The 14,121-nt window shown below is 35.5% G+C and overlaps 1 protein-coding gene across 2 annotated transcripts in view; it reads left to right on the top strand.

The window, feature by feature from the left end:
• Nucleotides 1-14,121, top strand: part of EDIL3 (EGF like and discoidin domains 3) — a 410,994-nt gene that overhangs the window by 271,640 nt on the left and 125,233 nt on the right. For both annotated transcript variants that reach the window (XM_028114564.1, XM_028114563.1), the window contains one exon: nt 12,368-12,549. In XM_028114564.1, the coding sequence (XP_027970365.1) occupies nt 12,368-12,549 (182 nt within the window). The remainder of the gene's footprint in view (nt 1-12,367; nt 12,550-14,121) is intronic.

Here is a 14,121-nt window from a genome sequence, read left to right as displayed (position 1 = left end):
CTTATATCTTAAAATCAGATCATGAAAAGAGTTAGCTGGGGCTAAGGGTATTTCATGATTTTTTTTTTCCTAATACATCCCCTTTATGTCCTTGGAAATCTGAAACAATGAATATTAACTTTCTTTTCACATTGATGGGGAAAATAAGTTATGATGAAACAGAAAAGGTTATGCTGAAGATATGGGAACCAGGTATTATTCAATTTGGGGGAAAATGGTTTGTTGCTTTACTCTCAGTTATGGAGTTGAGGAAATGAGATTTCGTTGATTACTGAAACAAAATTGCCACCAGCTAAAACTCCATCTCCATCTAACCTAAGGATAGGATTACTCGGATATTAAATTGGGCAAGAAACTTGATTATAAAGGCGCTTTTCAGAGTTGTAATCTGGTTTGTCGAAGTGTTAATATGAGACTTTTCCATAGGAGATCCCCATTTTGTACCACAATGAAGAAAAGTGCCTGCCAGACACAGGCCTATTTTAAAAAGAGATTATTTAATTAGTTATTTTTATTTCCAGTGAGTTCAGCAATATACTGTGGGGAATCACTTAGTTTTCATTCATTAAAGAAGCTGTAGTTTATATTTCTCTCAGGCAGAGATTTATCTAACAATTTGGATGCTTTGGTGACAGAAATATCTGATGATGAATATGATCTTGAGGAGATGCCAAGTGACATGGCATTTTGAATCATTTTCAGTACTGCTCATGATTAATAATTGTGCTCATGTATGTATTTTAATTTTTATTAAAGAACATTTTGCATAGGTAATGGGAGTAGATGTTCTACCCTTCTTTTCTTTCTTGAATAAGAAGTACGTGCATATAAAACCTGGCCGTACCAATAGTCTGTGTTGAAACCTTGGGTCTCTGGGTAGTCACAGTGGAAGTCAGTCTCCTCCCATCCATGACTTTTAACTCACTTTTGCTTTATAACAATAAAATAACAATAACAACATAAGAGCTACCATGCCCTAGGGGCACATAGTTGACTTTGTGCTTACCCTATATTGTTTCCAATTTATGAAACAAACCTAAGTTGGATGGTGTTTTTCTCCTTGTAATACAATTAGCTCACAATTTCCATACTTTGTTGTATATTGGTATCACCCAGATTTGTTAAAATATAGACATCTGGAACTGCATTTTCCTTCAAACCCATAACCAAAATTGCCACAAAGAACAGTCTTGATGAACTGCTCTAATAGAAAATTTCCCAAGACTCAGTAAGTCCCTTTCCATACATCACAAGTCACCAGTATATTACACTTAATTGTTAACCTTAATTATTTCCCAAATAGATTACTTATATTTGTAAATTGCATGATCTTTTGAAATTGTGTACCTTTAAATCTATTAATACAAAGCAAGTGTTTCTATTTCCTTCTTAATCTTTGCACTTTTAGCTAAGCGGATAACTTTTGAAAGTATGAAGGCACCAAAAATATATTATGATAACCCCCTACCTGAGCAATTTATAGTTCACATAGTCATTTCTCTTTTCTGTAGCTAAAGAGAATTTGGGTAATTGAAGAATACTATTCAACTAATGGAATATTTTCTTACTAATGTGAGGTAAAATATATATCTCTCGTTCTATTTTTATGCAATTTATCATTCCTGTTTATTAAAAATAGTAGTTATATCCTGCTGTAGCCTAAAGACTATTGAGTTACAAAATAACTGCTTTTCCTATTTTTGAAGTATATAATGAAAGTGAAGGATTCCTTGGAAAAGCAAGTCAGTATCTTCCTTATTTGCACAGGTTTTTTAGAAATGATAATAATTCTTCCATCTTTCTTTTGGGTTAATGACTTTGCATCATTTTATGTGTGCGATTTGATGGCCCTTACCTGATTCCTAGTTAATTTTATATATGCTAGGGTGGTGAGCTATCCAACATGATAAGATGGAAGCTTCTAGAGAATCTAGTATTCTATATAATTTCAAAATTAGAGAAACAGTAAATTCTCTTTTAATTAAAAGCTTAAGGAAAAGCATGAAATTCTAGTTTTGACTAATTTCTCAAAAGTACAACTTCCTAATGGGCAGTCATAGAATTATTTGTAGTTTTTTTTTTTAAAGATTTTATTTATGTGAGAGAGAGAGAATGAGAGACAGAGAGCACGAGAGGGAAGAGGGTCAGAGGGAGAAGCAGACTCCCTGCCGAGCAGGGAGCCCGATGTGGGACTCGATCCCGGGACTCCAGGATCATGACCTGAGCTGAAGGCAGTCGCTTAACCAATTGAGCCACCCAGGTGCCCTAGAATTATCTGTAGTTTTAAAACCTTATATTTGTCATATATTTTAATATAAGTTTATAGGAAACATATTTATTTACTTAATCATTAGTCTGAACTACATAACAATGTATTCTGTTGGAACATAACAGAAATAACAATTTATCTCATTATGGATATTTGAACACAGCTAATAATTCTGTACTTATTTTAGCAGCTGAAGATTTAAATCCAAATTTAAGATTTTTAAATACCTCTGCTTCTTTGAAATGTATGTATACGTTATTAGGTAGCTCTAATACAAAGTTTAGAAGTTGTCTTTTTTACAAATATTGCCAGCAAAAATGAGCATTTAACCTGAATGCTGCATAATATCAGGTCTACTTTATTATTTCATATAATAAATTTGAAAAGCAAATATTAAGTTTTCTACTTTAATAGGCTGGCCCATATTCATTACATTATAAAACAGATCTAGTATGAATCTCTATTGAATAAGAGATAGTGTGTGAAAAGCTGGCTTAGTTTTTACAGGTTTGTCATAAAATTGTTGCTCTATTAAATTCTCCTAGAATGTTCTTTCTATAAAAATTCATAAAGCATCCTATATTTTAATAGCTTTACATTTGCTCTGTTTCAAATTCTATGTTGAATTTTCCCTTTCAGAACTACCGAAGCAATTGCAAATACTATATGCAAAGCCTTTGTGATACTTTATTCTCTGGAATGTTTAATTAGTAAATGCGTATATCAAGAATTCATCTTCTGTCTTCACTCTCTACTGGAATTTTCAGTTTCCGTCCCTAATTCCAAAACCTCTCTGACTATATGGGTACTATCTATTTATTTTCTGTATGGCAAACATTCCTTTGTATTTTTAGGAGTGAATGCATAATGTAGAAGTCTCTAGAATTCAAATAAACAAATCACCCACTACACACTTTCTCGGTTCTATTTTGCTCTCTATCCTTTGTTCCAGCTACTTTCCAAAGTGTTCTAGCATTAGAGAGGACTCATTATGACATATCTTGCCATCTGCAATGGCTTCCCATTTAAGCTCTCAGATTTCTTTTGACCTCTGGAACACTGAGACTTCATACATGACCTGAGATGGCATCCAGTGTGAAAAAAAGCATAACCACATTGCATAGAAAAGATGGCTAGATAGCTGATAATTGGATTTGGGATTATGATTTATCTTTCAAATAAAAATCAGTGGTTGACATACCAAGAATATTGCTTTGCAACAAAACATCTGAGGCAGTGCCTTGCGGTATTTATCCTGATACACATTCACCAATAAAAGCTTAAAAGAGGTAAATAACTTAAAAGCATAGGGATATGTCTTCTGCATAGCAGTGTTTGAATATTTACATTTGGTATTCAACTCAAGTTTCTTGAAGCAACAGAATCCTACCTTTAGCATTTTACCTTGGCATTTATACCCCTCTTTATCTCTTTCCTGTGCAGATGTATGTTTTGTGAGGAGGCAAGAATAGGTATACATCTACAGGTTTTTGAATTGCAGGCTTTTGACTCTACAGACAAATGTTTCACCAAACCATGTCGTTATCTTCGTAGTTGGTAGAAGATGAATTGTGCAGTTTAAGTGGAAGCCTGAGAACAAGTTACTGAAATCTTGCCTGGCTGCAAAAGTGCATTCAGCAGTTGAAAAGCCCATATCTTTTTCTCATTTGAAAGAATGCATCTTAAGTAAACTAAAACACATTCTTCTACTTGCTATAGCAACATTGTTCACTGCATTAGGATGATAATCTTAGATTTTGTTGACTTTTGTGAACTATCTCAATAAGAATTTTGGCCTTTGAATATTAAAGTCCGTAGGCCCTATTATTTGAATCACACCATCATCCTGCATCAATATTCTCAAAAATTGACATTCCTATTCTAATTTAGCTTATTCATAGTTTTAATTTTTTCCTCAATTCAAAACAATTAATTTAAGCAGATAATATATCATAATTGACTTGAGATAATACAGCGTGAAGAAAAGCATAACCACATTTTATAAGAAAATAGCTAGACGACTGATAATTGAATCTGTAACTTTACGAATGCTGGCTTTTATTTCAAACATGGTATTTCCTCTGCTTTCAAAAGCTGGTTCTTAAATATTTTCAAGCATCCCAGCATACCAAGAAGACCTTTCTGATTTTAACACCCACCCAGTATGTTGAATCTTTAGAGTAATAATATCTGCATTCAGAAAATTAATTCAAATTTCAAGAAAGGAAGAGAAATAGTTCCAAAAAACAATGATTTGTTTTCATTTACTTTAACCCATGATAACTGAGAACTGCCAATTTGCAAGGCACTGTGTTAAGTGCTTCGGAAACATAAATAATACAAAAGGCACGGTTTCTACCTTTAGGATGTATATTATCTCAGAAGAAAAAATATGCACAAATAGTTGTTGCTTGTCATTTTACCTGGAAACTTCTGAGCTTTCCGGTATGGAAAATAACAGAATACAGTTTCTATAGAACAGGGAAAATTCTTTAGTGGCCACATATCGCAGAATGATCTTCAAGATTTGTGACGTGAAGAAATGACCTTTTCTCTTACATGCACGTACATTTTATGTGCAATCCAAATAAACATAACTAATTTTTGAAAACTATTTTTATGATTTTGTAATTCCTGGTTTTTCTAATTGAGGTTACTATGGCCACATGTGAAGTTTATGCTCTTATACAAAGAAGCAGAGTTTGGGTGTGGAGAGAAACATCACCAAATGGGATTTCTACTCTTAAATTCTTTTAAGGTGGTTATTCCCAGTGCCGTGACCAGAGGCTGACCCCTGGGGTTGGGAGAGGGTGCTCATGGGAATTTGTGAATGACTGAGTGGAGGGAAGGCTATGTTGTACATATTCACATTCTCACACTGTGTCCAGGGAGCTCCTTTGCCACCTCCCCAGTGTCCTACAGCCACACCTGTGCATCCAAGCCCTAGCCCTGAGGTCAACCTTTCTTAGATTTCCTGTCTTCATTTCCTCTCTTGCCTTCTGACACCACTCCCCAACACCAGGAAAAAAGTGATAACCTGAGAGAAATCAGAGCAAATGTGTGGGGGGGTTAGGTGAGAAGTCTCACAAGAAAAAAAAAAAAAATCTTCAGAGCTCCTTTTAACCCCCAGGCCACAGTGTGAGGAATAGTGGCCTTGACCTCTCCCTCACCAATTTAGAGTCTGGTCTCAAGACAGCTCTAAAATAAAAGAAATACTAGGAATAAAGGAAAGGCCGTGGTCCAGGGGGCACAGAGGGAGGTTAATGCTTGAATCAGCATTAATTTCTGCAGTGCTGGAGGTCATCAGTAATCCATTCTCTGGGGCTTGTGTTCAGCACAATTATCGTGCTATGCTAAGCACAGCAGACGACTCACACTCCTCTGAGAAAATGAGATGCTCAGAGAAAGAGAGGCCTGGAGATGTTTAAAGGAGATTTGTTTCTAACATGGCTTTAATTTGAAATCCTTTTCATTCTGAAGATGTGTGGATATTGAGATAGAGCAAATGAAAGCAGTGCATTCCTGTTACGGATTCAGCCGTGCATCTCACTTGTTTGAAAGACTTAATCAGCACACTCAGGAACAAGATGTGAGACATCTTGAGGCACTGCTTACTTGTCAGCTGCAAGATCAATAAAATGCAGACGGCATTCTTTGCCACGCTCCAGAGAATGAGTTTGCAGAGTGAGAAGGACTTCACTTTGAGACTGTTTTATTCACACGGACTTGGCAAAGGCAGGGACGTTGCTCTGGGGATGGCACCGGACTCCTGGCCCTAACTGGCCCAGCTGTTCTTGCTCAACCTGCCAGGTGACATTACCCACGCTCGGAGTTAGTCTGAACAGCAGGGCTCGGGTCAGAAGGCATTTGCTGGCCGCTCAGGCAATTCAGGCAAAGCCGTTATTTTAACCGACTATGTAAATGATGCCTAAGAGCCTCTGGTAATCGATGTTGATTGGACTCATTAATTTAGGATTATTGTTAAACCTGACAAAAGTAAGCACAATACTAAAGATGCATAAACACAAATCTAGCAACCGGGAAATATAGACTACCGTATTCTGCTGCCATCACTGGCCCTGATCAAATTGCCCCTGGGCCCACGTTAGGGATAATGGTGGACAGTTTTTAGAACTACCTGGTTGCCGTCTGGCAGAAAGCGCAGTAACTCACTCGACTATCGGTGCATTTTTTTCATTAGTAAAGAGGGGCTCTTCTTCACTCAGCATACAAATAATTTCCAAAGGAGGCCTCTATATCTGTACTCTTGAGAGAATAGGTGAAATTATTTTTTTTAATTTAAAATTGAATTGCACAGATAAAATGTTACAATATTACCTGTCATTTTTGCTGTTTATCTTTCATGTTTATTTTAAAGTTTTAGCTCCCTCTGTAAATATTTATTGTCTGCTAAGATCAAGGCTTACTGCTCGATGACATGACGGATATAATCCCTACCTGCAAAGGGGCTCCCTGTTTTGTGGGCCAACAGATGTACATACACAATTCATGGGAATGCGCTGTGGGGCAGGGAAGTTCTGGGTATGGCTTGAGCATAGAAGCAGGTTTTCACTTTTCAATCCTCTCCCTGCAGCCGGATCGATGTGGGTGTAGCCTAGTGGGGTCTGCATGGCAACAGCAGGTAGGGCAAAAGCAGGTCCTCCCAAGCATCCAGCAGCAAGAATAACATTTGATAAAATTTTAAGGGAGGATTTGATTCAACAGTGTTATTTGTGAGACATGGGAAATCCCAACTGAAGGGGCACCAGCTACACTGTCTGGCAACTTTGAAGATACTGTTTCTCTCCTCTACCCACCATTTCATTATTACTAGCTCTGCGCAGCTTTCCTTCTGGATATTCTTTGAACTCTTCCTCTTTTTCATTCCTCTTTCAGACCTGCATCCTTTTGCACCTGCACAATTTTAGTAGCTTACTATCTTGGCCATAATTTTTCCCCTCTTAAATCTACCCTCCACTGTACAGCAGGAATGATGGATACTAAATGAAAATATGACCATAGTTAGAATCCTTCAAAAACTCCCAGCACGTTCTCTCAGCAAGCTCTTCAGCAAAATAATCTAGGGTCTATTTCTTCACTTCATCTCTTGACCATCCCTGCCCCAACCCACCTTGGTCTAGGGGTACTGAACTTCCTCTACTTCCCCAACCATACCAAGCTGTTTCTTGCCTCTATGTCTTCCCTTCTTCACTTGCCTAGCTCCCCCTCTTTTCCTAGAAATTCTTCCCTGAAGAATTCCCAAGCTTGTTTATGATTCATTCTTCCTTTGTCCCATTGCATTCAGTGCATCCACCATCACAGCATCTGCCATAATATTAAAATGTGTTTTATTTCTGTGTGTGTCTCTCCCACCGGACTGAAAACTCCTTGAGGAAACCGGTGCACAATAGCCCAGCTTCTCACTCACTCAGAGATCAGATTTGGTGTCAGCTCTCAGAAAGGCCATCTCTGATCACCTGGCACACCTTCACTTGTTTCATCTGTCTTTTTTTTCTTTACTTATCACTCTTTGATAGTCCTTGTTTGTTCAGTTTTTGTTTACAGTTTTTCTCCCCACTAGAATATGAACTCTTTGAGAGCTGAGGCCTTTTCTGCCTTGTTCACCACTGCCTAGAAAAGTCCCTAGTATATAGTATGGCTTTAATAAATATGCATTTCTCAAAACCAAATTAAATGGGGAATTGATGGATGGATGGACACATAGTGAGAAGTCAATAAATTAGTTGGAACTGAATTAGCCTATCCCTATTAGATAAGCAGTATATAGGCCAAAATGGTAGCATGTTCATTTTTTAACACCTTGTGGGACACAGACCTCCACAAAACCTCGATATTTAATTCTGTGACTCACTGCCGTCAGCTGTCACCCATTGTTTTAATGTATCCCACTTTGAGAAAGATCTGTCATATCCTGAATGCCACTAGTGACATTCTACATGTTTCCTTCATGTTTATTTCTTATTCTCTCTCCTGGGATAAGTACACACCCCCCCATATAAAATAACAGCAGAAGAAAAAGGTCCAGAACCAACTTTTGAAGAATTACTGAACTCTTCACTCCCCTCAATTGATATTATTTTATTTGTGAGGCAGAGAATTGGCTTCAATTCCAGACTCATGTTTTACAAGTTTAACTGCCCTTCTCACCAGTTTCCTCATCGATGAAATAAGTGTGGTAACCTCTTTTTCGTGTAGTCTTATTTTGTTGATGTGAGAAAATACTTGTGAATGCTCTTTTCAGACTTCAGAATGCTCATCTAATATGTTGTTCATCAATTATTATTTCATATTTATCCCCTATTTGTTGATAGTGATGACAGCATATATCTCCATATTATCTGCCTTTTAAGCATCTTATTGTTCACTGCTTAAGGTCACTTAATCTTAGGTGTATAATCATTTGCATTCTGAATTGCAACTCCTTCATTAGTTTTTATAACTGTTGAATTTAATAGGACATTGGGGAAGTGGATAGCACAGGCAAAAGGAAATTGGATTTTGAACTTTTTATTATGATGACATCCATTTGATTGTATTCCAAATGATTAGTGAAGAAGAGCTGCTGTTGTGACAACTTGCAGTGTGACATGAAGAATAAGCCTTGGATTTGCTTATTAGTTTACTGTTCAGAAAAAAAAAAAAAAACCCAATACCAACATGCATCACATATCACTTAAACTCTTTCTGTGTGCAAACCACCATGGGCACCTAAGGATGTAACACTGTGTAAGACCCAGAGCCTGCTCCAGAGAAGCAAAACATCCAGGATCACCTTGATATTATGCTCTCAAGAGAAACATGCAAGCGGCTGTACAGAACCAAGCTCATTCTTTTCTAACAATTTATAGTTACAGAGGAAGAGCACTTTTTACCTCGTATTACCTCAGAGCTGGTGAATTAGGGTGTCATCATAACCCCAATTTTTATTTTATTCTTTCAAATTTTTATTTATATTCTAGTGAGTTAACATACAGGGCACTATTAGTTTCAAGAGTAGAATTCCCTGATTCATCACTTACATCCAACACCCAGTGCTCATCATAACAAGTGCCCTCCTGAATGCCCATCACCTCTCTAGCCCATCTTCCACCCACCTCCCTCTGTCAACCCTTAGTTTGTTCTCTATTGTTAAGAGTCTTTTATGGTTTGCTTTCCTCTCTCTCTCTCTCTCTCTCTCTCTCTCTCTCTCTTTTTTTTCCTTTCCCCTATGTTCATCTGTTTTGTTTCTTAAATTCCGCATATGAGTGAAATCATTACGGTACTTGTCTTTCTCTGACTGACTTATTTCGCTTAGCATAATACACTCTAGCTGCATCCACGTCATTGCCAGTATAACCCCAATATTTAAAACGAGAAAAACTGGGGACCGCTAGCCAGGAAGGAAGTAAGCTGATACTTCCTTCATTCAAGATGCATGCTTCATTTAAGAACCCCACACATAATCATGTTTCCTCTGGTGGGCTTTACTGATTGGCAACATACAGCATGTAAGTGAATGTTGTAAAAATTTATTTTTTAAAAAATGTGGGATTGAAGACTGAGAAAAGAAATACTAATAAATTTGACATCACAGCAATAAGATATCTCATGTAAAACTACTTTGTAAGCTGTGAAACCCGATAAAAATACATGTCACTTTATATTTTTTGGATTATGTTTTGTTTCAATGAATGTGTAGTGAGGGCATAACAAAAATTGGAAGTCTTATGGCAGAGTAAAAATACACAAATACATGTTTTAATTGTTCATTTGTATTTGACTTACATGATAATGCAACAGTTCCTGGCCCACTGTGTTTGCTGACATGTTAGTTAATAAGTGGAGGTTGGTAGGTTAAGAGTACCAATGAAGTAGACTTACTGAATAGTGTGGCTTGAGTTCTAATCTCTCTCTTTTAAAATGGTTACAGATTTGGTGAGAATGTCTAGTTCAGCATAAGGTCTTTAGAAGTAGACACCTAAATGGTATAGAGTTCTTTCTAAGGCTATCATGTAGTTTAATTAATACATTAAACTAAATTAAGTTAAATTAAACCTGGCTCTCTCTCTCTGCTGTTCTACTGACTGGCCTACAATAAATGATCTCTTTGCCTGCTGTATTTTCCCATCCAAACATTGCACAAATCAAGGACAAGCATGCTTAAGACTCCTTTAAAGGCAGTGTTCTTAAAAAGCCAGCCTCCTGTGGTTGTCTAAAATCAAAGTATCATCATGAAAGTGTCTTAGTGCTTTTATGAAGTCTGGAAAGATCTTGAAGTTTAAAATAGAAAGCAAAACAAGAATCCAAAGGCTCAACATCTGAGTTTTGGGGGTTAATTTTTTTTTTGAAATGTGAAAATCAGATGATTATCTATCCTAATACTGCAATTCTAAAAATGAATGGCTTCTTAATTTAATGACTTCAAAGTGATATAGTGCATCTTCCTAAAGGTAAATGATTTATCAGTTATCAATTACAGAGATGCAATTTTTGCTGTATTGATGCCATCTTTACTAACAAAGTCTGATTAAGATGATTACTTATCCACATATTTCCATCTGTTTTATAAAAAGCATTTCAAGATTTTAAAGCCTTGGAGAAATATTAGTAGGTAATGTGATTAGAGCTACTTATTCTCTGAGCATGGAATAGAAAAGAGAACATGTTTATGCTTAATGAAAGAATGGTTACCAATGAGAAACATCTTTGGAACTTTTTAAAATACTATAATGCAACTGTAAAATTGTTTCTTTCATACTTCCATCCTCAATCTAAGTGTAAACATTTAATTACCAACAAATGTTGGGCTTCAATATTAATTAAAACCCAAAATATGCTTGGTGACAATCACTGATCAAGTTGACTTACATATATACTGACAATTCATAATGGCAGTGTGCTCCTCGCATATTTTTAGGAATTCTGATAAATTAGTATAGCATATTTTATAACAGGATTATCATATTATACAAATTGAATTTGACAAAAAGATGAGTATTAAATGTATAACTGAAATTAAGAAAACAAGGTATTACTTTTCATGTTATCATAATACTACTTATTCTGAATTTTCAAAACTGAATTTAAAAATAAATGTCGTTTGTGGTGAAATTTTATGAAATAAGAAATTCAAATATATATAAAAATATATTTACTTTTTAGATACATTTGCCTTCATTTCTAATTTTAAAATCTAAATGCATTTGATATCTGAAAACATATTTGCATTATATTATGCCTTAATGTTAAGATTTAAAAATTTTATTAAGAAATTTTTCTTGTTTCCAAGTTGCAAATTTAAAGAAAATTTCTAAAAGAGAATTAAAATGTAAGTGCAAAATACCTATATGTATAATTATGAATTTTGAATTTAAAATATTAGAAATATAAATATTTTAATATCTTGATTTACTTATTAGTTGTACATAAGTTAAGTATAATGTCAGGGAGTTTACCTGTTTACTTTATAAAAATAATTTGTCTACATGTTTTCTATTACTCATAACATGTTACAAGTTATTATTATTAAATGTTGACAGATTTTCACTTTGCCCTTTTTGTTGGAAGCATACCTGCTGATGTTTATAAAAATTTAAGTTAAAAAAATTTATAGTAATGAGAAATGCTAAGTCAGTATAAAAATGATTTTGACACAAAACTCAGATGCAGGTTAGTCAAGAAATACTGGATTGAGGATATTTATTGAGGGTTTACAATTTACGAGGTATGCTAATTTCTGAAAACATAAAATATGAGATAGGCCCTTTAAGGGCATTGCACTCTTGTTGATGTGATCAACAGCCAACAGATGACAGTGCATATGCAGACTCGTAATCCAGAAGGGCAGTATCTGTTGAGGTTGCCGCACTCAAAGCAAAGGAAGAAGAGTGTCATGAAGAGAAAGAATTATTTTCTTCATGTGGAGGTCGATGACAGATCTGTAAAGTAGGTGTATGGAACAAATTAAATTTGTACAAATTAAGGCACGAAGGTACAAATTAAATTTATTTTAAAAATATCTCCTATCAAATCTAACAGGCACATTTTGAGAGTGATTTATTTCTGATACACTCACATCTTTTCCTGATTTCTTCCCAGAATGCTCAGGCCCATTGGGAATGGAAGGTGGAATCATATCAAATCAGCAAATCACAGCTTCCTCTACCCACCGAGCTCTTTTTGGACTCCAGAAGTGGTATCCCTACTATGCACGTCTCAATAAGAAGGGGCTTATAAATGCATGGACAGCTGCAGAAAATGACAGATGGCCATGGATTCAGGTAACACATGGGATGGGACAAGGTGACTGCCAAGGAATGACCAGAATCATTTCAGAAAGAATACAAGTCAGAGCCCAAAGTGTGACTTTTCTTCATGGTCAGAGGATAGGATGAGTTAGTTGAGTCCAATTTGGGTATAAAATCTGAAACTGGCATATATGTCCATTGACTGAAAAGTGCATTAAGAGGGTTAAAAATGTTGAAATTCTTGGGCTATAAATATTACTATTTTAAGGTACATGTCAAAGAAGGAGGTTTTTACATACGCCATGTGTTCATTAGTACTGTGTTAACATTTAACAGCAACTTCTGACACTTGAAGAAAGTAAAAATTGCATCTTTTCTTTCTCTGTCTCGGAATTGGTTTCACGTGCACAAAACATGTAAAGTATACAATAGATTATGAGAATCCCTAAAATGCCTTCTGCACCTTCTTTTAATAGCTGAGAGTGTTTCAGTTCATACTGTTTTATTTATTACCATCAGCCAGCTTTTTTTTTTTAAAACAGAAAGAGCATGATATACCAAGATAGTAAGTGATTTCCCTAAAATGCGATGGATGGTAGTAATACCAGAACCTTCTGGTTTATCCAGTTAAATGCTTTTTGATGACTTAACTGAAGGGAGACAGTAAACTACATAATAAGAGGACAGAAAAGGTGATTAAACCATGATTTCTGGTAAAGATTATATCTGTGTTGAGGAGAGCACATTAATAACATCTAACAAGTCATCGATGTGTGTTGAAGAGAAGGAAAACCCAGTGTGCAATGCGTTTAGTGGAAGACATAATTAATTATCATGAAAAAGCCTTATGGGAGAATAGTTTTTTAGGTGGGCCATGGAAAATGGCTTTCAGTAGAGACTAAAAATCTATGGAACAGCATGATCAAAGAAATAGGTGAGAATCTGGGGAACATGATATAGAAAACCATGACTTGTGTATAGAGGAACATGTTCTAATTAAGTGTGAGTTAAGTATGTATGAAGACTCATACATACTAAAAGATTTGGGGCTTATTCCAGGGAACTATTACAGAATTTTGATTTAAATAGTTGAGCTATTTTGTTTACTATGTATTTTGAATTGGGGTAATTTTTAATGTGGAAATCCATGATTTGACATTATTAAGTGCAGTGTATAGGGATTGCTTTACAGGAATTAATAGGATGAGAAATTGATTTATTGCCAAGTAACATGACTTCCTTACCTTAGGAACTGGGCTAAAATCTCCTTTAGATATTTCCTTTGTTCAGGTTTCTTATGAATTTTTACATATCCTACCTATATACATTCCTTTTATCTATATGGCTCCACGTGGTTACCTGATATTGTTTTGTTTTATGCATTTATTTTTGCATGCATTTGCAGAAATTCCTTCTTAAATTACACTTGATTTTTCTAATGCGTAGCTAGCTACATGTGCAAAGAGAATTCCAGATAGTGGCTATGGCATATCTATACAGTTTTGATCCCAGAGTAATGAAGATAAAATTAAGATTTAAAATAGATGCAGAACAACAAAAAATGCTTATCTTCTATTGTTAAAAATTATTGTGGAGACCATTTTT

This window comes from Eumetopias jubatus, unplaced genomic scaffold (assembly GCF_037043125.1).
Source record: "Eumetopias jubatus isolate StellerSeaLion01/CBP00866 unplaced genomic scaffold, mEumJub1_p1.0 scaffold_5, whole genome shotgun sequence".
Taxonomy (NCBI): Eukaryota; Metazoa; Chordata; class Mammalia; order Carnivora; family Otariidae; genus Eumetopias; species Eumetopias jubatus.
This window is presented reverse-complemented; position numbering and strand designations above follow the sequence as displayed.